At 42.9% G+C, this 26,728-nt stretch overlaps 1 protein-coding gene across 2 annotated transcripts in view; it reads left to right on the top strand.

The window, feature by feature from the left end:
* Window positions 1-15,284, top strand: part of Znf608 (zinc finger protein 608) — a 107,902-nt gene extending 92,618 nt beyond the window's left edge. For both annotated transcript variants that reach the window (XM_028777185.1, XM_028777184.1), the window contains exons 4-10: window positions 3,986-4,073; window positions 4,568-7,022; window positions 8,619-9,036; window positions 9,608-9,780; window positions 11,988-12,141; window positions 14,037-14,118; window positions 14,841-15,284. In XM_028777185.1, the coding sequence (XP_028633018.1) occupies window positions 3,986-4,073; window positions 4,568-7,022; window positions 8,619-9,036; window positions 9,608-9,780; window positions 11,988-12,141; window positions 14,037-14,118; window positions 14,841-14,847 (3,377 nt within the window). In that variant the 3' untranslated portion in view covers window positions 14,848-15,284. The remainder of the gene's footprint in view (window positions 1-3,985; window positions 4,074-4,567; window positions 7,023-8,618; window positions 9,037-9,607; window positions 9,781-11,987; window positions 12,142-14,036; window positions 14,119-14,840) is intronic.
* Window positions 15,285-26,728: the final 11,444 nt, after the last annotated feature.

Below are 26,728 nucleotides of genomic sequence, written 5' to 3'. Positions count from 1 at the left end.
TTCCTGGCATATGTGTGTCTGGTTGTCTCTGCTTCTAGCCCATCACTGACTCAGTGATATGAGGTCAGGTTTAGGATTATTGGTCCGAGAGCTTGTTGGTCTAAGACATATCTCTGAGCAAGGTGTGAGGAGAGGGCGTGAGCCTCTGGCATCACACCCAGGCTTTAATTATTAGAGCCTAATCACATGTGTGAGGTTAGTCTAGTCTAACCAAGAGCCCACTCTGTAAGCACAGGTGACATATAAAACCATGCTTGTACTTCTGGATTATGATGCATGTCTATGCCGTCTACAAGACTGTAGACTCTTTAAATACAGAAGCTAAACAGGAGTTCCAACAAACTATGATTCAGTAGCGTCAAGTAGGTACTTAACAAAGACTCAACAGACATAGCCTTGATGGGCCAGAATAAAAAATAGAACATAAATTCTTATGCGACCTCAGTGTGTGTGTGTGTGTGTGTGTGTGTGTGTGTGTGTGTGTGTTCCAGTATATGGGACCAGTATCAATAGTACAAAGAAGAAAATGATATGAGGTGAGCCTCCCGATCCATCCTCATACATTTTTCTACTTGCCTAGGATTAACAGTAACATACCACAGTTATTTTTCAAATAGCCCTTGAGTAGAAAGCTAAGGGCAATAAACCCAGTGAGATCCTTGTTGATATAAACATAGAAAGGACTTGTAGAGAGAGCCCCAGATCCTAACACACAGGCAGGGCATTCAGGAGAATACGTGTGCTTGGAAAGACAAATCTTTGGGGAACTAATGTATGTACCAGACTAATTTGTTTAGAGAGAAACATAACTTTATGCCTGGGGTTATAAAATCCAAACCTGTACTTTCTGAAGACTAATTCTCATCTGATTTTAATCACTCACTGTCCCTTTATATGATTTAGTGATTGAGAGAGGGTCTCACTATGTAGCCCTAGTTGGCTTAGAACTTGCTATGTAGACCAGGCTGGCTTCCAGCTCAGAGATCCACCTCCCTCTGCCTAGAAATAAAAATTTCTGCCATCACCCCGAATAGTTTCCACATTTCAGAGTTAAACCTCTTATTTGGACCTTCAGAATGGCATGTTTTCTAAATGTGAATCTCCTACCAAAAAAAAACAAAAACAAAAGAAATGCCCCTCCCCCCAAAAAAAACCCTCAACAACAATAGCCACACACAGTACACTGTAGTTCACAGAGGAACATTGCTTAACCTCTCTTCCAACCTAGAGCCACAACTGTCTATGGTGGCACTGAGAAGAGACGTGTACAAGTAAAGACAGACCACCACAGGCCCATGAATCTAATTAGCACCACTTGAGAAGACTATTTAAACAACAAATCCTGGGAGTAGAGCATTTGTTTTGAGCATTTTAAATTCAGACTGCTTTTAGGAAAAAAAACAAAAACAAAACATACAAACAAAAAACTAGGGTTACTTATTTAGGCTTCCTTAAGTTGAAAGTAGGCTTTTCTTTACAGAATTTTACTACTCCTGGTACAGACAACAATGTGGCCCACGTGGCTTCTAAGCAGTAGCAGATGTGAACTGTTTTCATGAGGAAGTTGCAACTGCAGTTCATCCTCTGTGACCGTTTCAACCTGCGGCCCAAGATAACCACTGATTGATGGCCTGTGTTGTTGGGTCCCTTCCTTTTCTCTGGCCCAGTTACCCTCACTTGGCCTCAGATTTGGCTGTAAGGGTTCTGCGTGCATGGCCTTTTGGCTGTATGGTGAGGGAGACCATTGTGGGGCGGGGTAGGGAGCCTGCTTCCAGCTTTCAGGGCTTTGGTGAGGGGCTCTGGCGGTGCTTCAGCTTCCCTGCGGTGGAGAGCGTCCTTCCTCTGCCCAGCCCTTTCTCCTTGTCTTGTCTTCCTGTGTTCGGGCCAGCCAATCAGACGCAAGCGTTCGCTGCAGGCACTGGCCAATCGGCGGCCTACGTTTGCTGGAAACGCGAAACCCTTAGGGGAAAAGCTGTAACAAAAGCCTTTCACTGCAGACAAATGTTAAGTGTCTGTGCAGACTTTTCCTGTTTTTAATTTTATTACTGCAAGAATGGAGGGTTTGTTGTTTCTTTCATGTTTCCTTTCAAGCAATTTTAATTATACATTTGTGCTACATCAGGGACTCTGGAACGCAGTGATTTCAGCCTATTGCCTCTGAAGCTAAAATGCAGTAACCTTCTGGCAATACAGATACATTCCTGCACTGTAAATATAGCTGACATGCTAAAGAATTTTAAGCAGCTGCAGAGGTCTCTGACACCACACACAGTGCCCCAGAGAGCAGATGATGAGAAAGCCAGCCCAGTCTGCCCCTCTCCTCCGTGCCCCGCCCTTCTTTCCTGAAGGGATGTGCTCATAAAGACTCCTTTCCAATTGTTCTGTCTTGTGCAGTTTTTGACCGAATGCCTAATTACCATTGATTCTCATTGCAATAGGATTTTTTTCATACTCAATGGTTAAACTCCACCCCCACTCCCCATGAGAGAATCACAAAAGAATCAAGCATGATTTGAGGCGATTCTTCATAGCTTTTCCCCCCACAGCTAGACTATTGCTACAATAGTAGGTAGAATTTACAGTGAGTAAATTCAGCTGTCATATAACTAATAGCAGCCCTGACCATATGGAAAACAATTTTAAAATCTTTTTGAGATTTTTGGGGAGAAGATTTCCATCATCCAGTAGTTGAGCCCTGATTATTCAGATATGTTTTCTACTATTTAAGGATTTCCCAGTTAAAAGAGTCCTGTTGCATTATGTGGGTCCCAAAATGGCAGGTAGTATAGGAGAGCAAGTCTCCCAGGAAAGACGTGGGGAGGAATAGTCTCTGAGGGCGGAAGTGTAGGCACTAAAAGAAACAAAGGCTCGTTTAAATGTTTCATTTATTTACCCCACTCTTCTGTATGTCTCCGAATCTAGCTTCTTTACAAATATTCTTTAAGGATGTGATTTGTTTTGTTTTGTTTTGTTTTAAATGGCACTTGTCCCCAAGAGAACAAGCCTCGTGTTAGACATTTCCCAGTGACATTTGGCATACTAAGCGCACTTAAGTTTAGTAATTCGCAGATGCAGCGCTCAATTAGAGTGTCTGTCTGCGGTGCAGCAGAGGAAAAAGCAGGGCGGCTGGAAGAAAACGCCTGTGTTGATTTTTTTTTTTCTTTGAGTTCTCTTCTAATCCTCTGTAGCAAATGCTTACCAAAGTTGACTGAAGATAACCCCAAGAGCAGATGTATTGTGCACACTTGTTTTCTTAAGAGAGCTATCTTAAGAGCCTCTAAACAAGACAGAGCAGTGACACAGAGCCTGTTCTGAGGTTGATTGTCTCTCACACAGGCAAGGAGGGGCCGGTCAAGAAGAAATCCCAGCTGCCCCAAGGCCCCACATTTTCCTCCGTGCCTATTTTTACGTATCTGCAAGGGTTTTCCCCCCCCTTAATAAAAAAAAAGTTAGCATTGTTTTATATTGTTGAATTGGAAACCAGATTCCTTTTAGTCATCCTTTGGCTTAAGCACTGGTAACTCGGGCTTGGTTTATGTTGGCTGCCTGCCAAACGAAAGCAATTATGTGTAATAATAGAAAAATTAAGAGGTGAATGTTACTGTTTTACAGCAGGACATGGCAAAAACCATTTCCTTCTGTCAGCAATATCTTGATCACACCCTCACACACTCTCACACACTCTCACCCTTTGCACCATATTCGTGAGTGTGCCAGTGTATACACACACATACACACACACACACACACACACACATCAGTGGGGGAGGGGAGAGAGAGAGAGAGAGAGAACAAGAGAGAAACATATTTCCTGTGGGTTTTAACTTGAGGTCACTGAAACCAGAAAGAGGAAGGTTGCAAACCACAGCTTTTGAAACCTAAGTGAGAATAGAACTTTGCTGGTAAAAATAATATCAATGAATAAAGTGGAAATAAAGTAATAGGTGATATATGTGCCCCATTCACCCGCCACTCTCCCCCTCAGGTGTCCTAGTGGTGAATGTCACGTGGAGGAACAAAACATATGTAGGGACCCTACTAGACTGCACCAAGCACGACTGGGCCCCTCCCAGGTAGGTGCCTTTTCATTCTTACTCCTTCCTTTGCTCCTCCCATCCCGTTTCTGCGTGTAAACCATAGAAAGAAATTAATAATATATAAAACTCTTCCTGTAATTGAAACCAGGCAAAGGAGAAATGAGCCATTCAGCCCTGAGCCAGTAAAACACAGATGCTAGCTTTCTTTTCTATCAGACCTCTCCTCCTCTCACTTCCCTCTCTCCTTTGTTTTCTTCTTCTCCTTTTTTTTTTTTTAATGGGAATTTGAACTGATTGAAAGCCAGCTCTTTGAGCTGCTTTCCTTTGATTCTCTGTGGGTGAACATAATCCACTGGGTAGCTTGGTCTTGGGCTGATGTTCCAGTACTAACAGAGACTGCCCTTCCCTTGGCTGCACCTCACCCTCAAAATGCCAAGGCAGTGGGTGCTCTTTGCTGCCGTGTGTCCCTGAGACCCTACCTGGCTCTTTCAGAGATGCTCATGATGACACCTGTTACTTGCTTCCCCTAGGTTTTGCGAATCACCGACAAGTGACCTGGAGATGCGAGGGGGCCGGGGCAGAGGGAAGAGAGCAAGGTCTGCCGCGGTTGCCCCGGGCTCCGAGGTCAGCTTCACAGAGTCCAGAGGGCTGCAGAGCAAGAACAGAGGGGGAGCCAATGGGAAAGGGAGGCGTGGCAGCCTCAATGCCAGCGGACGAAGGACACCCCCAAACTGTGCTGCGGAGGATATAAAAGCCAGCCCTTCCTCAACCAACAAAAGGAAGAACAAGCCCCCGATGGAGCTGGATCTGAACTCGAGCTCTGAGGACAGTAAGCCCGGGAAGCGAGTGCGCACGAATTCCAGAAGCACCCCTACTACCCCTCAGGGGAAGCCAGAGACTACTTTTTTGGACCAAGGCTGCTCCTCTCCAGTGTTAATTGACTGTCCCCACCCAAACTGCAACAAAAAGTACAAGCACATCAACGGCCTGAGGTACCACCAGGCACATGCGCACTTAGACCCAGAAAACAAGTTAGAGTTCGAGCCTGATAGTGAGGACAAGATCTCAGACTGTGAAGAAGCCATGAGCAATGTGGCCCTCGAATGCAACGAGCCAAGCACAAGTGTGTCATCATACGACCAGGTGAAGGCACCTGGGTCCCCCGGGGCTGGGAACCACCCTGGGACACCCAAGGGAAAGAGAGAGCACGTGAGCAATGGCCCAGGTCCTATTATAGGTTCGAAAACTGGGAAGAATTCTGGCAAGAAGAGGGGCCTTAACAATGAACTGACCAACCTTCCCATCATCTCCAACATGACAGCCACCTTAGACATTTGTTCAGCAGCAGATAGCAGTCTGGCTGCCGAAATGCCCAAACTGGAAGCGGAAGGACTGATTGACAAGAAAAATTTGGGGGATAAAGAAAAGGGCAAAAAAGCAAACAATTGCAAAATGGACAAAAACCTCTCTAAACTGAAAAGTGCCCGCCCCATTGCCCCAGCCCCTGCCCCTACGCCCCCACAGCTGATTGCTATACCGACTGCAGCCTTCACCTCCACCACCACGGGGACTATACCTGGACTGCCCTCCCTCACAACCACTGTGGTCCAGGCTACACCAAAGAGCCCTCCATTGAAACCTATTCAACCAAAGCCCACAATTATGGGGGAGCCCATCACCGTGAACCCATCTCTGGTGTCACTCAAAGACAGAAAGAAAAAGGAGAAGCGAAAGCTCAAGGACAAAGAAGGGAAAGAGACCGGAGGTACCAAAATGGATGCTAAGCTGGGGAAGCTGGAGGATGCCAAGGTGGCTAGCAAGGATTTGTCTGGGCATTTTTTAAAGGACCATCTTGGTAAGAGTGAAGGGATGGCTAATGGATTGTCAGAGTCTCAGGAGAGCCGCATGGCCAGTATCAAAGCCGAGGCTGATAAGGTTTACACGTTCACGGACAATGCTCCCAGCCCTTCCATCGGGAGTGCCTCGCGGATGGAATGCAATACCCTGGTGAACGGGCAAGCACCCATGGCTCCACTGCACGTGTTGACACAGAATGGGGCTGAGAGTTCAGCAGCTAAGACCAGCAGCCCAGCCTATTCGGACATATCAGATGCTGCAGATGATGGCGGTTCTGACAGCAGGTCGGAGGGCATGAGGTCAAAGGCCAGTTCCCCATCAGATACCTTTTCTAACAAGGATGGCGTTGTGAAAGGGCATCCTTCAACTTCAGCACAACCATCTCAGCTGAAAGAGTCCCATTCTCCCTATTACCATGGCTACGAGCCTTATTATTCTCCAAGCTACATGCACCCTGGACAGGTTGGTGCCCCGGCATCTGGGAATGGTGGGAGCTCACAGGGCATGAAGATCAAGAAGGAGTCAGAAGAAGATGCGGAGAAGAAAGACAAGGCGGAGCAGTTGGACTCCAAGAAAGTGGACCATACTTCTGCATCCCTGCAGCCTCAGCATCAGTCAGTCATCACACAGAGACACCCTGCCCTGGCTCAGTCACTTTATTATGGCCAGTATGCCTATGGGCTCTATATGGACCAGAAGTCTCTGATGGCCACCAGCCCTGCCTACAGACAGCAGTATGAGAAGTACTACGAGGACCAGAGGCTGGCAGAGCAGAAACTGGCCCAGAGTGGGAGAGGAGACTGTGAAAGAAAGGCTGAACTCCCCTTGAAAGAGCTGGGCAAGGAAGACAATAAACAGAAAAACATGCCATCAGCCACTATCTCAAAAGCTCCCTCTACCCCGGAGCCTAACAAAAACCATTCTAAACTAGGGCCGTCAGTGCCTAATAAAACTGAGGAGACAGGTAAATCACAGCTTCTCTCCAGTCACCAGCAGCAGCTTCAGGCCGACAGCTTCAAAGCTAAGCAGATGGAAAACCACCAGCTTATTAAGGAGGCTGTAGAAATGAAGTCTGTCATGGACTCTATGAAGCAGACAGGTGTAGACCCAACCTCGAGATTTAAACAAGTAAGATTGTGGAGTGTGGCCCCCCCACAGACAGGGAGCAGTCTGAGCTGTGCACATGTCTTGGGCTTGATCTTGCTAGACACCTAAACACTGGGAGGAAACCATCGTCAGGGGGTTTTCCTCTTCCCTTGAGAAATATCCTTAAAGATCCTCAGAAATTCCCATACAACTCTAAAGTGTGCATTACTCACTGATGCCATGGTGTGTAGCTTAGGGATCTCTGGGCATGCGACCTGCAGCTGTGTGTTACCTAAGAGTAATTCTGAGGAGGACTCTTGATTTCTTCATGAGCCAAAGATGAAGGCATTTAACTAAAGGGCCTCTGAAGTCTCTCAAACTCTGAGACTTCATGCCCTGACTCTGAAATATATATACATATATTCATATATATATATATATATATATATATATATATATATATATATATATATATATTCTGTCAGTGTCTTCTAAGATTTTTAAACCCAGTCACTGAGTTCCTACTTCCCATTCATCATTTAATCTAAAGAAGTCTGAAAGTCTGAGCCAATATCTCTCACAAAGAGGGCTGAGATGTATGGGTTTTTGTTTTATGTTCCATTCAGAACCCAAAGTAGAACCTTTGAGCTGTGGCTTTCCAAGGAGTCAGGAACTGGAGGTGACAGTTCTCAGGAGTTCCTCCACCCAGGCTGAGTACACCTGAAATGCAGTCACCTTAAAACCATGCACATTGCTAGTTCTGCCACCCTCACTCACCGCTGCCCTGTGGGCAAAATTCTGGCATTCCCCAGCATCAACACCCCAACTTTACTACACCTGGCATTTGTCCCCTAATGAGTCAGAACAAGAGTTCTTAACTGCTATGTACATTTCTGGCCAATGTTTCGATTGAGGTCTAAATAACTTTATGTTCCTAGTCAAGTCCTGAAGCCTCGGTGGAGTTACACCATGAACGTGCTGAGTCTTGAAGGGCATTCGAATCCTCAGTCCCATGCCCGCCATAGCTGTAAATCAGGCTGTGGCTTCCCAGGGTTACAGGAGAACAAGACAATTTAAAAGGGCCTGTGCATGGGTTTGTTTTATAATAAGTAAATCATAGTACATGCCATTAGCTTGATATTTTGTGTTTTGATTAAGATGTTAGCATATTAACGAGAAGCAAGCCAGCATAGGGAGATCCTCAGCTGTAAGTCAGTGAAGAAAATGTGTTAGGAAACCAAGAGGTTACTTTTGCCTAAATGATGGTAATAATTGGAGTAATTGCTTAAAATTTTTACTATTAGCTTGAGGTAGAGTTTTTGAAATCCCCCTTACCTGTGTGCGATAATAAAAGGAAAACGTAGACTGAATTAAATATCTCTGAGGATGTTATTATCTAAGGCTCTTCAACCCAGCTGCCGTGTGACCTTGATGCTGGGTGAACTGTAAAATCATTGGTTTAGCCTGTGGTACAAGAATTAATGATAAAGCTTACCTCAGACATTTTTTTTTCAGAGTAGGCTGAACAGCACATGTTCATTTAGAAGGAAATAACAATAAATACTGCTGTCATGTAAATTAATGGATTTGCTTTGTGAACGATGAAGTTTTAAGACAGATCTTTTATTTTCAAACCAGGATCCAGAGTCAAGGACATGGCATCATTATGTATACCAGCCCAAGTATCTGGATCAACAAAAGCCAGAAGAACTTGACAGAGAAAAGAAATTAAAAGAGGACAGTCCAAGGAAGACTCCTAACAAAGAAAGTGGTGTGGCCAACCTTCCTGTGTCGTTAACAAACATCAAAGAGGAGCCCAAAGAGGGCAAGCGTCCTGATTCTCAGTCAGTGGAAGAAAGCAAGCTAAAGAATGATGATCGAAAGACTCCAGTGAACTGGAAGGACTCTCGGGGGACACGAGTGGCTGTGTCCTCACCCATGAGTCAGCATCAGTCCTACATACAGTACTTGCATGCTTATCCTTACCCGCAGATGTATGACCCCAGCCACCCTGCATACCGGGCTGTCTCTCCTGTCTTAATGCACAGCTACCCTGGTACGTGTTGTGAGTTCTAACTACATTGGCGGGAAGAGGCTGTGTTCAAATGATACCAATTAACAACTAGTGATAAACTAGAAGCTTCACAAGTGACATTTGGTTTTACTTGTTTTTAATGCTGCTTAGAGTCCCAAGGATGAAACTGATTTAATGTGAGATTTTTATATTTTGTAATGAAATGTCAAGAGTCCTCAGGCTCCAGCCTCTATACTTCCTGATGGCTTACTATAGACGTCTAGACTGACAGATACTTTATTGCCTGTGGAAATATTCTAAGCACTTACTGTCATAACCATTATAGTTACTGTTTCTTTCACTTAAGCGGACACATAAATGGATGAAGTAGCTATAAGCTCAATTCTGTTTACATCCTCCGCTCATCACGATGAATTAACCAGAGAAGAAGATCAGAGAACCAATAGAGATAAACAATCATGTAGCACATTCTTAATGTAACCCCTTATTTTAGGATGTCTGACTTGTACCCAAAAATTCACTTTTGTTGTTGTTGTTGTTGTTTTTAAGATATAGCCTGTAATATGATGTGACATTTGTTGTTTATCTGCAGGGGCCTATCTCTCTCCGGGATTTCATTATCCTGTTTATGGGAAGATGTCTGGGAGAGAAGAGGCAGAGAAAGTCAATACCAGCCCCAGCATCAACACAAAAACAGCCAGCGAAGCCAAAGCCCTGGACCTACTCCAACATCACGCCAACCAATACCGCAGCAAGTCCCCTGCTGTAAGCCTCCTTTTGTTGGTAGTTAAAAGGCCATGTTTGGTGGGGGAAGGGAGACAAGCAACAGAACAGTCTTGAAAGAGAAATGGTTTAGGAACCCAGCTGGGATTTCAGGATGCTGTTCTATTTCAATACATAAAGAATGGAATGTTGAAATATAAGATGTGGTCTCACAGGAGGGGAAAAATGTCGTTGAAGCCCCTGTGGGAGCAGGGAGATTTTCTGTTGCAAAAATGTGGCATTTACACAGGAGGAGATGCGTTGGGGAGAAGTTTAAATTTAGAATGACTTTTGGTGTAAAATGTTAGTTGTTAAAACATTAGGAAAGGAAGTACCGGAAGTCTAGTTTATACCACCCTTGTTACCGAGTGGTTCAGAGGCCACAAAATTAACCTACTTGACAAGCTGAGCTTTTGTGTCTTCTTAAGGATGGGTTGTAGCTATCTAGCTTCTTAGGCACGTATAAGCATGGACATAATAACGGTGGCCAGACAGATGTCACCCCTGTACCCTGTGCTTGCCTAACCACAGTAGACGCTCAAGTTTCAGATCCTTCTGTCAACCAGGGTACTCACGAGTTCTATACCTCATAGTCAGAAGTTCCTGCGGAGCAATGCTGAGTGTTCATGGCACACCATTGCCGTTAACTTTATTCAGACATAAATTTGAGTCTTCCACAATCAATGTGGAGCTCACATTGTGATCCTGAGTCACATGGCAAAGGAATAAAGGCTGCATCTGCTGCCTGCTGGCCTTGCCGCATCATCCTGCCCCCATCGCTCCCCAGGAGTAATACTAGAAATGCATCTCTGTGAAAGATCCACGCCCAGAGAAGTGGCAACTGCAAGTCCTAAGTGCTATTTATAACAAGACCAAAGAAAAGCCATAGCTCCTGGCTAGAAAAGAAAAGGGGGTGAGATGAATACAATGGGGTGTCCACAGGGCGAACATAACCACTACCGAGAAACTAGAAAAGGTGATTGATCCATGCCTGATCCCTTTTCTATAATTTCTTCTTTCAGTACATGCACAGACTTTATTCCAGGGAGAGCCTGGAGTGGGAAAGGAGAGCTAGGTTCTGAAAGGGAGAAATGTGTTTCAGAAACACTGTCCTTAATCCTCTCTGATGTAGAAGATTTGGAATTTGTGGTAACTTCTCAGAAATGAAGAATCTGGACTGTGGGCGGGGCAGTGGTTTCCTGCCAATTCCGCCCACCCTTGAGTGTGGAAGGAATTGGTTCCTGGACCTCTTGGGAGTACTAAATCTGGATATTCCCAGTCCCCTTTATAAAGTGACGACACAGATTTTGCCTATAAACCTACATTCATCTTTGTATTTTTAGTCATCCCCAGATTACCTCCAGGTATCTACTATAACAAAAGCGTCACATAAGAGATCCCATACTGCACTGTTTAGGGAATAAGGGCAATTAAGCAAGTCTTAATATTCTTAGTATGCCAGTTTCCTTCATAAAACTCTTCATCCATGCTAGCTAAGTCACAGAAGTGAAGCTCATGAATACAGTCAGAAAAATTATAAAGTGATTAAAATATGTGTGCAGCATAAATAAGTATTGTATGTTATTGTGTGAATTTGGGTGTGTATTTTTGTAGGAACACAATGGATATTTTGTTGGTTTTTGATCTTTGAGATGGGGTTTGTCAGTACAGCCCTGGCTATCCTGGAACTTATTCTGTAGACCAGACTGGCCTCTAATCAGAGATCCTCTGCTTCTGCCTCTAGTGTTTGTAGGATTAAAAGTGTGTGCCTCCATGCCTGACCACAATGAATACACTTTTTAAAAAAAATTATGAGATAAATCAAGTATAAAGGCATAATTAGAAAAATTTAACCTTTAAAAATAGTCTCAAAAATTCCTTTAAAGGATTTGTATATAAAGATTGTTTCTGAAAGACACCAAATTGTTTCTCAACAGCCATTTTGAGTAGTGAATCTTGAGAAAATTTTTAGGAAATATTTGCAGAAAATGTTGGTGCCATTTAGATTACTTTGGGAGATTCTCTATAGTTAGCTTAGTTTTTTAAAAAACAAATGCTTATCTTTTGAAGTTTTCTTCTATTGGTGTAGGGTTTTGAGTCTTTATCTACTCAATGACCTGAATGAAATACTGTAGCTACAGGGAAAGGGGGCTTTAGTATTTCTGATGTTTGTGTGTCAGCACATTAAAGCAGAGTGTTTCTCTTTGCAGCCTGTGGAGAAGGCTTCCACGGAGCGGGAACGGGAGGCAGAGCGGGAACGAGATCGCCACTCCCCCTTCAGCCAGCGGCACCTGCACACACACCACCACACCCATGTTGGCATGGGCTACCCCCTCATCCCTGGTCAATACGACCCTTTTCAAGGTCAGCATTCTCATCCATCACATTGGTGCCATTCTGCTTTGACAAACAGTTGCTGTGACTGCCGTCGGTATTTTAAAATAAAAATCTTGAACTTGGACTAACACTACTGATAGAGATGATCCCTAACACTTATTTCTTAGTATTCCTGGAAGACACTACTAAGGCTGTTTGTATTCTGCTGAGACATGAAGTGGATACCACTTAATAATTGTCACTAGGAGATGTTATCTCACAGACTGAGGGTGGTAGCTGGTGTCTGGGGCACCAAATATAACAACTGAAGATCAGATAGCAACTTTGAGAAGATTGTAGGGAAAACAGAGCTGTGGTAGGTGGCTTTTGTGAAATCATTTACTCTGATACCTCCAGTCATTTTATATTGCCTTTTCCCCATGCAAGTAACCAGCATGGTCAGGTCTAACATTTCATAACTGAGCTGAAACCTGCTTCTCATCCTTTCCCTGACGTAACACTTTCACTAAAAGTGAGGAGAGAGCTCGTTCATAATACACAAGACAACCACATCTTACCTGTCCCATCTCTGTTACCTCAGAATGGATAGGTAGATATATCTTTATTTTGTCACAGTTTTGAAAGTTGTAGCTGGAGAGCCCAGTGAAGATTACACTGGGCCATTTCTGGTGAGGACTTCCTTAGTAGTATGGGGGAGGGAGCTTCCTACCTTTGTTCATAGCACATGGCAGGGGAGCCAGAGTTCTGGAATCTGTTCCTACAAGAACATTAAGTCTGTCAGATCAGTCAGTACGTGGCCCTCAGGACCTCATTTTGCTTTAATTATTTCTGCATAAGCTCCTAAGTCCAAATGGACTCAAATTGAGAATTTGGGCCTCAACAGGGAATCTTTGCAGGATCTGGGGCAATTCAGCCATAGCATTGGCCAAGGTACTTAGCAAGACAATGTTTGAAAATACTTCCAAATGCAGGAAATGCAAAGGAATTGAACTTGTTTTTATTCATTTGTTACTTGATCCTAAAAGAAAGCAAATAATGATATTGTAGATACATGATTTAATAGATAGATAGATAGATAGATAGATAGAGCTCCCAAATTCCCAAGTGAGGAGAACATGGGAAGGAAATGAGTTCTATTTTTAACACATCACAGATGTAAAGGGGTATATGAGAGGAATAAGTATCTCTCTCTCTCTCTCTCTCTCTCTCTCTCTCTCTCTCTCTCTCTCTCTTTTAAATGTTACTGTAATGTCTCAAATTATCTCTGGAAAAAAATGTCTGAGGCTGGCCTTGAACCTTGAACTGTACCTCTGGAACTACTAGCATGCTCTCCCATGTCTATTTCCCTGAACAATTTTCTATGGAATTCAAATATTTCTTTATGTGTGGCCGTTCAGGTCTCTGTTCCCTTATTAGCCTTACAGATTAATACCATTGTTCTAAGTCCATGTAGACTTAAATGGAAGGTTTATTTATTTATTTGTTTGTTTGTTTATTTTTAGTTTGATAGCTTGAGGAAAATGTTAATGATAAAAGTCATTACAAAAGTTTTCCAAACCAAATAGCATGTTGCTTCTCTAATTCACTGTGACTTCTGCCTCCTGTTGCTAGCTGGCGGTACCTATTATTTTTCTTAAGCTTCCTGTTCAGGAATTCATGCAAACCACTTAGTGCCATGCAGAGCCAGTGAGCTAGAAGGCTGTTATCCTCTGAGTAGCTATTAAGAAAGCCACCAAGAACTCAATAATGGAGTAGATATTGGCTACACCAAGTGGTTTGTAGTCTGTCTTTGCCGCATGAAATATTTCACATGTGTGTTTGGGAAAGGACAAATTACTGCTACTGGTTCTGCGCCCTTTCTCACTGGGCCTGTGTCCACTCTTTTCTAATGTCATGGAAACCCTGTGTTTTCCTCCCATTAGGCCTGACCTCTGCCGCCCTCGTTGCCTCTCAGCAGGTGGCTGCCCAGGCATCTGCTTCTGGAATGTTTCCTGCACAGAGAAGGTAAATATTCCTGACAACTGGAATTAGTTTTCTGGCAGATATGGGCTAATGGTAACAAGGAAGAGAATATAGGCTTTGCAGATGAAAAACTTGACACCTGAGTTTGATTTTACTGTAATGAATGAACATACTATGACAATATGTTTCACACGGAACTTTGATTCCATGAGTCCCATCCTATAAATGTGATGTACATCTGTAAAGAAATGATGTATTTTTTTTAAGTCTAAGAAAAGGGTAATTGTCCTTAGATTAAGAAAAGGCCAACCCTACAACTTTGTTAACAGTATTCACGGGGCTAGGATATTTCAATAGTTTAGCAGTTGACCAGAATGCCTAAGGTCTTTGGTTCTATTCTCAGCTCTATACAATAAAATATCAGGACACAAAGCTTTCCATTTTATTATACTTAAAATTAACACTGCACATGGAGAAATGAGTTACCATAGTTCTAAAGGAAACATTTGTTCCCCTTTTGCTCTAAGTTACCCTGCAAGCTTTCCTGAGAACGAAAATAAATTTAAAAAAAGGAATAGATTATCAATATAAAATTAATGCTTCCTGAAAATGTGGCTCATTTCTTTGTGTTTCTTCATTTCCTGGGGAATTCCAGGAATGAAACAGAACTGCCTATAAAGGAAGACTCTCAGGCTCACTGTTTTTACGTAGTTTCTGTACACTGTTGACAGAACTGGTTGCTAAGGTGTGTTCTTCTTTTGCAGAGAATAACAGAATCGGAAGTGTCCGGTGTCATGTGACTGGATCACATGGGGAAGCGCTTTATATAGACATCAGTTCCATGGTGTTAATTTGAAATGCCTTAATGGCAGGCAAAAACCAGTCATTTCATTTTGTAAATTACAGATTTTATCACAGAGTAACAAATGTTGCTGTAATTAAACTTCTGTTTTATATATATGTATATATATACGTATACATATCTGTATATATACATATATATATATATATATACATATATATATATATTCTTTACTTTTTTGTAACAGTAACCAGGCTCGCACACACAGGGTCTGCTGCCAAGTTGCAAACCACTCAGTAAAGGAAATTAAAAAAAAAAATGTATTTGTCATGTTGAAAGTGTTAGCCACAACAGGCTGCTTACATTCTTTTCCTTTTAAATTGTAAATAAATAATGTTCTGTATCAGTGTGCCTGAACCTTGCATATCCTTCATCTCTCTCCCATAAAACCCCTCAGAAAGGCCAACTGTAATGACACTTGGTACAATTTAGATGTCTAATTGGTGGCTCCTCTTAAAGATGCATCAGTGTAAAAATGTTCCCGTGGTCACTCTTTGTACTTGTTTATTGTGGAAATAAATACTTTTGGAAGGCATGGGGTTGCCAGAACCACAAAAACTGTGTTGTATATATAATGTAAAAATTAAGAAGGGGAAATAATGAGCATCTGTGAATAATGAGGTGTCGTTTGTTTGATAATCTTGAACGGCAGATAACCCAATAGCCTGCATACCAGAGACATCTGCGATCGCTCTCTTACTTGAATAGCCCTGCGCTCTTTTTTTTTTTTTTCTTTAATGTTTACAATTATCCAGTTTTAGAAGAGAAGGATTTTAACGCCATTGCCTGGTTACTTGTTTTATGCTGTAATCTAGTTTATTTTATGTAAAATGTATATTGAATGCTTTCCTTTTTATACCTGCCTTAAATAATTTGGCAATCAGAATTAAAAAGGTTTTGTTTTTTTTTTTTAAATAATGGTTTCTTGTGTGTCTGATGTTACTTCTCGCTGGCTGGGAATGAGTTTAACTTTCAGATGAGAAGTTCTTCATACTAAGAGTATATAACACAACAATACACAGATACTAACTTTTCATACATGATACAATGATATAACAACCAAATGCTGTGTTCAATTCTATGAATATGACCAGAACTACAGGACTACTCTAAGCATGGACACATATTATCCTAAATTGGTAGACACAGGTGAACAGGTGAAATAGTATGCTAAACATGTAGATCTCTGTGTGTGTGTGTGTGTGTGTGTGTGTGTGTGTTTGGCTTATTTCTTAAAACAGAGTCTCTTTACATCATGCTGGACCTCACCGAGATCCTTCTGCCTCTGCTTCCTTCCAAATGTTCATATTAAAGCTATGTATCATCATGCCTGGCCAAAACATGTAAGTCTTGTGACATGTGGACAATAGACAGAAAATATTAAAAACGTCAGCTAGGCAGGGAGTGGTGGCACACACCTTTAATCTCAGTACTCAGGAGTTAGAGGCTGATGGATCTCTATGAGTTCAAGGCCAGCCTAGTCTACATATTTGAGTTCAGAATAGCCCCAAGGTTACACAGAGAAACCCTGACTTGAAAAACAAAAAACCAAACCAAAACCAAAAGATTAAGAAGTCAGCTAGTTGTCACTGACTATAGATAATTCATGTCAAATTTTACCTCTTCTCAGCTCTTCTTTCTGCCTATTGATACACCCACACTATCCCAAACTGGTATGTATTGCAGTGAACAAAACACAGAAATTCCTATATTCACGGAGCCTGCATCTCCTAGTAGAGGGTGCAAACATACAATAAAGTTCACACACATATAATAGGTTGTCTGACAGGATGAGCAGGGACATGTTCGGAATGTGTGGAAGTTTCTAAGTCTGCTCAGTTTGGAAAGATGTCACTAGCTTGCTGGGAAAGGGGTTCATGTGAATGTTGTGGGAGAAGCACCACAGTGAGATGGTAAAGCTGATGCAGAATTCCACCACCATTGATTTGCTTTGGATTTGTTAGTTTTTGGGTTTTGTTTTGTTTTCTGGTGTTGGGGGCTCAAACTCCCATCAGACAGACGCTTTCTGAGCTACATGCCAAACCCGTTGAGTTTGCTTGGCTTCACAATCTCATTCCAATCTCTAGTCTCTATGACTTTCCTCCAATCACCAATGACAGTTCTACCAGCTCACTAAGAAGTGCTCTCAAGGGCAGAATTTGTTTGGGTATCTTTGTTTACCTTGCCTATCCTTTCCCAGAATTTTGGCCCTGCAGAGTAATGGTCCCTCTGCTTTGGCAAAACCACTGGCTCCCAAGTCTAGTTCATGCTCAGGGGAGACACTTCAGTTGCAGTTTTTGTCCTGTTTTCACGCTCCGCAATTTTTTTAAATTTCTTAAAGACCTGGTGGCATATTCTATAGTTAAGGGCACTTGTGCTTCCTCTGTTCAAACAGTGCTTTCTAGTCTGTCTGTTGGCGGATTTCCTGAGACTCCGGTTCCTGACCAACCTTGTAACTGCCAAAACACTAGCCCGGAATGCAGGCTGGCTTTCATCTTCTCCAGCTAAAGCAGCGTGCTCCTGTTGAAGGCTAGGCAATATTATGGATTCCTGAAGACTTTCCAACTTACAATTAGGCACATTTTGCAAATAATATACAGGAAGCCAGTCTTCTCTTTCAGTTGTAAAATCCTGGGCATATACTTATCCAAGATCAGGCTTCTGATCATTCCTACTTAAGTGGTTGAACAGAGAGATTATGAACAGGCACGTTAGACTATTCTTAACTATTCTTGTAATGGGTATGCTGATAAGTATGGAGAGATGCATGACCAAAACCACAAGGCCATTTAATTGTCTTCCTCTGCCCTAGGCTTTTACTTATTTGTGGCTGGTTTATAGTGATCACAAAATGAAATTTTCTTTGTCCCCCTTATGGTTATGATTGCTGTCTATATCCAGGCCTTGAACTGCCGAAGGCTAGAGCTCATCGATACTGTGTATACCATTTCTCTGGCTGAGTCTATGTTCAGCACCGAATGGTAAATGAAAGATTCCCCAAAGACAAGCATACTTGACTCCATTATATTACTATGATGAATCTGCCATTAATATGCTTCTAATTGTTTTACTTTTATAGACATAAAATCAGTCCCCTTAGTGACTAATAATAGGGTTTATTGATTTTACTAAACATTATTCATTCCAGGCCTGCACAGATCAGCTTGTCCTGAACATATGCAAAAAGGCTGCAGTGCTGGCAGAGTGCAAATTAACTTCATGGAGAAATGGGGGTGGAGAACTGTTTACAGCTGCAGTCCCATTGAATGCCAAATATTAAAAACAAGGCAATCGGCTCTATATAGAACCATTTATTTCTAGGTTAGATTCTCAGATGGCTTTTTCATGGAAACTGGCCATTGATGTTCAGCCGGGGTCATTAACACATGCAGAGTGAAAAGGCTGGCCTTTTCCATTCACACTGGCTCTGACCCCCGACTTAAAGTGGTTGCAGCCCAAGGCTCTCTGAATGACCCAAATGAATAGCTCTGATTGAGACCGGGATGAAACAGCCGTTTAGTGATAATTACTGGTCAGTCCAGTCTCTCTCTGACTCTGAAAAAGAAACAAGACAGGCAAAGCCATTTATGATTGTTTGTGTCACTAACCACAGTCATTTTCTTCCCTCTTCCCACAGCCCTCTTGAGTCATAAATGCTGTTTTCTCTCAGTTAACTTACCGGAGAGAAAACAAAGTGAAGCCCTGTAAGCTGACCATTAGCCAGGCTTCGGCCGTGAATTCTCTTTTAGTTCTGTAAACAAACCCTATGTAAAGCCAGGGATGGCTGTCATGTGCTCTGGGATGTTCAACACTATGTGGGACAGGACAGATGCAACCTACCCCACAAGCTATCGTCACCAACTGGCACAGGGGATTTAGCATCTGAGCCCAGCTCCTGCTGCACCATAGATTCCTGTCTGTAGAGTATTTAGAAAACAGGAAAACTGGCTGGGCAGCGGTGATGGTGATGTGCACTTTAAAGCCCAGCCCTCGGGAAAGCTGATCTCTGAGTTAAAGGATGACCAGGGCTACACAGAGAATCCTCTTGTCTGGGGTGAAGAGGTGCAAAACAACCATGGCACAATGAAGGGGAAGGGCCCCACCTGGCAATATTCAGTTGCAGGGTATGGGGAATAGGGGGAACCTTTAGAAAGTCTGAGACCTGGGATGTGAGAGGCTCCCAGGACTCAATGGAAACTACCTTAGCTGAAATGCCCAACAGAGAGGAGATAGAAACCGAAGAGACCACCTGCAGTAGATAGGCATTGCCTCCATTGAGGCATGGGGTCACCAACCTATCTTCAAAATTTTTGACCCAAAATTGTTCTAGCCTAAAGAAAATGCAGGGACAAAAATGGAGCAGAGGTAGAAGGAAAGGCCATTCAGTGACCATCTCAATTTGGGATCCATTCCATGGGCTGGCACCAAACCCTGACACTTTTACTGATGCCATGTTGTGTGTGCTAGCATGTTGTGCCTAGCTAGCGTGGCTGTCCTCTGAGAGGCTCTACCAGCCTCTGAGACATCTGAGACAGATGCAGATACACCCAATCATTGGGCTGAGGTCAGAGACCCCTATAAAAGAGTTAGGGAAAGGATTGAAGGAGCTGAAGAGGTTGACAACCCCATAGGAAGACCAACAGTATCAACTAACCAGGACTGCTGGGAGCTCCCAGAGACTAAGCTACCAACAACCAAAGAGCATAAATTGGCTGGTCCATGGCCTCCAGCACATATGTAGCAGAGGATTGTCTTGTCTAGCCTCAGTGAAAGATACACTTAGTCCTGTAGAAAGTTGGTGCCCCAGGGAAAAGGGATGCAACACCGGATGGTGAGGTAGGAGTGGGTGGGTGAAGGGGGTTGGGTAGGTTGGGGAGCACTCTCTCAGAAGCAGTGTCGGAATGGGGTGAAGAATTCTTGGAGGTGGGGACCTGGAAGAGGGACATTTGGAATGTAAATAAATAAAACAATAAAAAAAAACCCAACCAGACAAAATAATACTGGTTTTTAAACCATGTCTGAGGCTAAATTCAGAGTCCATCAATTTGCAATATTATTTTGTATTGACCTTCCAGTATAGTGTCTCCTAGCATGAAGGTTAATAAATTGGGAAAATGAGTAGTTATTAAGTGATTTATTAGAATTTAACTTGAACTTCTTCCCATCAAAAAATTTATTTCATCCACAAAAGTAAGCTTTGAGAGTTTTTCAGACACACTTTGGTGTCTTAGTCTGTTTTATGTTGTTGATATAATGTCATAAGCTAAGGTAGTTTCTAAAGTTTGTTTGGCCTATATATATTGAATGTTTGAAGTCTTCAAGAATGGAAGTGTATCTTGGGAGGACCTTCTTGCTGAGTTGTTACATGGTGAAGAGAGAGAGGAAAAGGACAAGACTCATTATTGTACCATAAATCCATTCCTGAAGAAACCCACTCCCATGGCCATTAACCCATTCTCTGGGGCACAGCCTACTTTTAAGGTCCACCTCTCAGCCTACTCTGTTGGGGATTATACTTTAAGAAACATTCAAACCTCAACACAAAAGCAATTTGCCAAAGCCCTTGCTATGAAATGGACAGAGTTCATAACATCTACGCTCTACTGCTTCAGAAAACACATAAACTCCCTAGAGAATTAGGGCCAAATGGTTTCATTGCTAATCCTTTTCTTTCAGGGAGTCAGATAAAGAAAACTCAGTCTGTTTTTCCAGTTTTTAATAGGCTGGGTCTATGTCAGAGCCAAACCTCAATTCCTGTTAAGCCCCACACTAAGGCTCAGGACTCCCCAGGAAACGGGGTCAGGGGTGTGCTTGGGCTATTGCAGCAATGGTTACTACAAGATCTGTGTTTGCCCTCACTTTCATGATGTAGCATGGCATGGCATGGCATGACATGAAGTGGCAGACAGATGCACTCCGTGATGTGTATCTGATAACTAAAAGTCTACCAAATTGGGCTTAGGGCTTTGAGGCCAAGAGGGAAGGCTGAAGAGTTATATTCTCGTCAACTGTCATAGGGTCCAACACTGGTCATTGCTACATACTGACAAAGAGTCTCAACTTTGTACTTAATTATTTCCAAACGATGTCATTCTTCTGGTCCCAGAGGACTTGTAAGTTAGAAGAGGAGGATGTTTAAACCATAACTTTAAACTTGTTTCCTGTAACTAGATCCTCCTCCGGTACATGCTGCATGCACTAAGGGAAGTAAGCAATTTGAAACGTTGATTTGTACAATGTAAATGTTTAAACTGGAATTTCCTAACCTTGACTTGGAATAGCTTTTATACTTTATTATGACAAAACCCTCAAAAAAAAAAGAGCTTAGACTTTTCTCCCTTCCCACTTCTCTCTCTCTCTCTTTCTCCCCCTCCTTTTCCACCTTCTCTCATGGCATATTCATGTCTGCCCATGTGTGGGCCTACATGTGAGTGACAGTTTATGTGCACATGTGTACATGTAGATCTGAGGCAGCCTAATACTCAAACCCAGAATCTTCCACCAACATTCTCCCGAATTTTTCTCTGAGGTTGGTTCTTGAAATCAACCTCAGAGCTCACAGATGAAGTGACTGACCAGTTTGCTCTGGAAACCCTCTCTCTAACTCCCAAGGCTGGACTTGTAGGCAGATCACCATGTCTACCCAGCATTTCTGTGGGTCCCAGATATATAAATTCTGGTCCTCTTGTTTGACCAATCCTTTAAAGACTGAGTGGTTCTTCTAGTCCTATTCTTGGTCAATGAAAAACCTCTGATTCAAATGAAAAATATGGAGGTCACAATATGCTAATTAAAAAAAACTCTTAATAATGGTTTCAAGGGCTGGAGTCATCCTGTCCTCATACAGTCACTAAAGACAGGAACAAAAACGGTCCCTTCTCCCACAACTCTCCACAGAGAGGATGAGTGAAATCATCAGTACAACAGGAATGACTTTCAGCATGACTGTCATGAAGACTGAGCTTGGGTCTAGCAAGGTAGCTGGCTGGACAACTACCAAGTTGGATGCTTTTTGTTACCTATAACCAACACTATAACTCAGCCTGTCCTCTCCTACACAGAGAGCTCCTTTCTCCCCAAGTATAAAGTTGGAAGTTTGGTGAACTCCAGTATGCTCTTCATGCAGCTGGTTCTACTCCTCCAAAATATCCAGCTTAGTCTATGATTAAGGCAGTTCTGGAGCACACACCCAGAGGCATCAACATCCAGAGAAAACACTCTTGTCTTCCTGTCTGTCTCTTTGGAAGGAAGAAGAAACCTTTCCTGATCACTGCTTGAATCAAATGAGTCACATATCCACCCTTAAACCATCACTGATGAGAATATGATTGTTAAGTCACCCTCCTCAGGCTAAGTAGGATGTGACTGAGCCCTGGATGCTTATGGGATAAGTGGGTTATGGCCCATAATGAAGGTTGCATTAGGATGAGAGGAGTCGTCAATGTTTTGTTGCTTTACCTACATCTTGCTTGGAGATCCAAGGAATTAACCGACTCTCTTGTAGCCCACTCTGGTCCAAGATATGAAATCTGTAGGGGATGGATCAGTTGATAGCACTCAAGTGGGACTACAGAGTTTTAGTTGATTTTTCTTCATATGTAAGAGCTGAACTGCCAAATACAAGTGAAGGGGTAATGCACAAACCTGTCACATTTGGTTTTATTCTTATTTCATGTCAAAGTTAATTAGGACTTTATTTGTGAGAGGAGAGATATTAACCCCTACTACCACTCCCTAACATTCACACACACACACAGACACACAGACATACACACACACACACACCATTTTACACACATCCCTACCTCCTGCCTATAGTGATACCTCAGAACTCACAGTTTATAAGAAAGAAGAGGAATATCCCTTCCACCCAAATCAAGCAGTCTTTATACCACCACTAAAAGAGAACTTACAAAAAACAAAAAAGCAAAAAACAAAAAACAAAAAAAAGACAGGAGGGGAGGAGTTGGATGGATGTTAAGCAGAGCATGTGTTGTGGCCCTGTAAACCCAAAATGGGAAGAGCATGGATGGATTAGTCACTAGCAGGGAGAAAAATCGTGCTGTATCAGGAACAAGGAAGTGACAGGAAAAACTTTAGACTTAGTCATGGAGCTTGGAACTACTGAAGGCTTTAGGTCAAAAAGAGATTCTTGCCTAGATTTCAGAAAGCAACATGCTATTAATGGAAGACTTTTGGGGAGGAAGTCCTAGAGAGGTCTAGTTGCAAAAGAAGCCTGTCCTTTCTGCCCCCACTCTCTGCCCACTCATAGAAAGCAGAGTGGAGCCTCTTACATGGAGAAGAATGTTAAGGAGTAGCCACAGTTCCCTGCCCTTCTCTAGTCTTGCCCAGATTTCCTACACAAGGAACTAACACTTTTACAAAAGGAAGTAGGACTAAGTAGTCCCCTATGTTTGGGAAGTCTCTGACCTGAAGTGATGGGCTAGGGTTCCATCTACCACATTTCATACTCAGAATCTTTGGGTGGAAAAAAATTATAAGACACATGTCCTAGCTTGCTTTCTGGGCCATGATAAAGACCCTGATCAACAGTAATTTTGAAGGAGGAAAGGGTTTATTTGACTCATATATCATAGTCCACTGAGGGAAGCCAAGGCAAGAACTCAAGGTAAGAACCTGGAGGAGCACACTGCTTATTGGCTTGCTGCACTTGACTTTCTCAGTTTGTTCACTATACACCCTTGGACCATGGGCCAGGGATGGCACTTCCCACAAAGTGGGATGGACCCTCCCATAACAAACAGAAGGAAACAGGCTTTTCTATAGGCCAATAAGATGGAGATATTTCTTGACATCCCCCCTTCTTAAACTACTCTAACTTGTGTCAAGTTAACAAAGACCTAACCGTCAAAATGGAAGTTTGGAAATGGATGATGCCGTGAGACAGTCTACCTAGAACAAGTTTCCCGAGCTCTATGAATTCCAGAGACAAGAAAGAAAGTCTAGACATTATCCTCCTGACATTTGGAATGGGCAATGGGAGGTCTTCTCTGGGAGAATCTGGGTGTTTCTGAAGAGTCAAGCAAAGCCAAATCTGAAGACCTACGATGCAGACAAGTTCCCACTTGGGAACTCTGGTGGAAACTTAACTCTGGATCCCCAGAAACCCCAGGTGCCTGTATATCTGATGGTCTCACACCTGTGCGATATCCCTTCAATGATAAGACACACCACATATCAAATAAGGATCAAGAGATACAGCTCAGTTAGTAGAAGGCTTGTCTAGATTTAGCCTTAGTCCCTAACACCATATAAACTGAATATGGTGGTTCTTGCCTGTAGCAATAGCACTGAAGAGATAGATTTCCAGAGGATCAGAAGTTCAAAGTCATCCTCAGATAAATATTGAGTTCAAGGACAGCATGGACTACCAAAGACTTTGAGAAGTGGGGGGGGGGGGAGAGAGAGAGAGAGAGAGAGAGAGAGAGAGAGAGAGAGAGAGAGAGAGAGAGAGAAATAAAAGATTGGTTTTGGCACAGCTTTGTGACAGACTGTTTTGTCTTCTCATCACTCTGAGGTAGGATATCACCGAGTGTTTGACCTGATCTCTCTGTGAGCTCAGTTGTTACTGGTCACTTGGAAGTAGCAAACCTGACTGCTGATTCTTACACCATGGTGGAGTCTGTCAGACACTCATGCACCGTTCTGAATGAGGTTAGACTCAGAGGCAAGTGAATGCCATACATCCAGCCACACCTCATCCAGAATCCAAGATGGTTTTAGCTTCACACTTCTCATGTAGCACTATGTGGGCAACCTATGGAGCTAGAAACAGTTCCCTGACTCCGGTGAGTGGGATGTTCTGGACAATGTGTAGCTATATTCCAAGTCTAGTAGAAGAGCTTTCTTTGTGCCATGGATGGTTGGACACAGATGAATTGTTATGGCATTCTCTTGGAAGGCCAAGTATCTAATGTCATCACACTCAATGGGAACAGTTGTAGGGACTCTGTTGTTTTTTCTGCATGCTTGCAGGGCTCCTTGTGTATTTTTGTCTTACCAGTACCACCTTAGACAAGCCTTTGCAGGTGTAAGTAACAAAGCTGTAGTAACATAATCAAAACAGACTTGTTTCCCTCAAGGGCACAGGGATTCTCAAGTGATCAGTAGGAAGTGAGTTCAAGTTCAAAGGAGGTAGGGCCAAAACCAGGCTCTGATGAGTCTGGGAGTCCAGTAGGATGGGATGAACCTGCTTGCTTGGACGGGGTACAGTGATGGGTAAGTAGAGGAACCAGGCTGCTAGGTTAGCTTCTTGTATGGGCTTCCTTGGATCAGTACTATAACACTGCAGTCTAAGTCTTTGGTGGCTGGAAGCAGCAGCCCATTCAAACCAGCTTACTTACAAATCAGGATTACTGAAAGGCTCCAAGAGTATCTCGTAGTATGGAAAGACAGGAAGGGAATTGGCAGACTAGCAATGAATCTCAAAAACCTTAAATCTTGGAACATCACACCATCGCACTTCTGTTTCTCTGGGGTGGTTGTTCCTCCTGCAGTCTCTACTGCAGGCTTTCCACTGCTTCTGTAATTGGAAGAGCTGTGGAGTAGATCTAGAGCTCACTCTGGCTCACTCTGCACCAACATCTCACAGGCCCAGCTTTCCACCCACACGCTAAACTTCCATGCCAGGTGTAATGGGTCTCTGTCCCTAGAATAACCAAATGTGGCTGAGCTGACATGGGTAATGTTGGCAGCATTGTCTAGCTGAGGACAGTCAGCATGCCTAGGATTTAGGACATTCCAAGGGTTTTAGTAGTCCTGTGGTTGGAAAGGGAGTGGTGTCGGGGAAAAAAGAAAATCCAACTGTGTAGTTTTTAAAATTACAGATCCAAACTAGAAATTTCCCTGTTCTCTTTTGGCAATTCCGGTCTCCTTTGCCCTACTTTACTGGTCTGGCATTTCCTATGATCTGACATAGTCTATATTTGTTATAGAGCTTTTATGGTTTCCTCCTCTGTTTCGGATGATATTCAGAAAAGGTGTGGGCTTAATAACTTGATTGTTCTTATCTCTGGGGCCTAGCACACTTTCCTTTCTACTTTGGGCGCTCTATAAATGCAGTCAGAGGAGCAAAGACGGGAACATCACCTCATGGTGTACACTCATCCCCTACTTTGAGAATATTCGGTCTCTCAATCTGTTTACTCAATTTCTCATTTGTAATGAACCACTGCCAACCATACTCAGATTCATGCTAAAGAGTTGAGTCTCAGATTGGTGGCTGGTCAACAGAGAAATATGATCAGTGGAGTAGTAATTTAAAGAGAAGACTGGATATTAAGTTGGGTTACCATGGGCCAATTGCTTATTCAGTCATGCCTAAAGAATGAGATACCAATACAAACTTCAATGACAAAGTTAAAAGGAACTTCAAGGTCAGTTCAATACCATTGGCATGGACGTTCTGTCCCCTGCTCCCCATTGTCTTCACTGCCTATGTATCTCTTCCTGTATTGCTGGGGTGTATCACTTGTGATAAAATCATAGTTATATGTATCACTGTCTGGAATTCTGTGAGTCATTTTAGCAAATGACTAAAACAGAGGCAAGGAAGAGAGTGAATGGTCATAAAAACCTCAGATTTGCAGGTGTCGGGGCAGATATACAAATAGTTTGATGACCTGATTTGTGGTTAGCCTTTGAAAGTGCAACAGTCTTGTAGAACTCAATACTTAGCCTCTTGGGTCGGTCTTAGCATCAAAGAAGTGTCAAAACTGAATTTTAAAGTACCTAATTGGCAATGGACTATCAGAGAATTGTTAGAAAGTG

This window comes from Grammomys surdaster, unplaced genomic scaffold, assembly GCF_004785775.1.
Source record: "Grammomys surdaster isolate TR1022 unplaced genomic scaffold, NIH_TR_1.0 278, whole genome shotgun sequence".
In the NCBI taxonomy this organism is placed as follows: domain Eukaryota; kingdom Metazoa; phylum Chordata; class Mammalia; order Rodentia; family Muridae; genus Grammomys; species Grammomys surdaster.
Note: the sequence above shows the minus strand (reverse complement) of the source record. Positions and strands in the feature narration are given on the sequence as shown.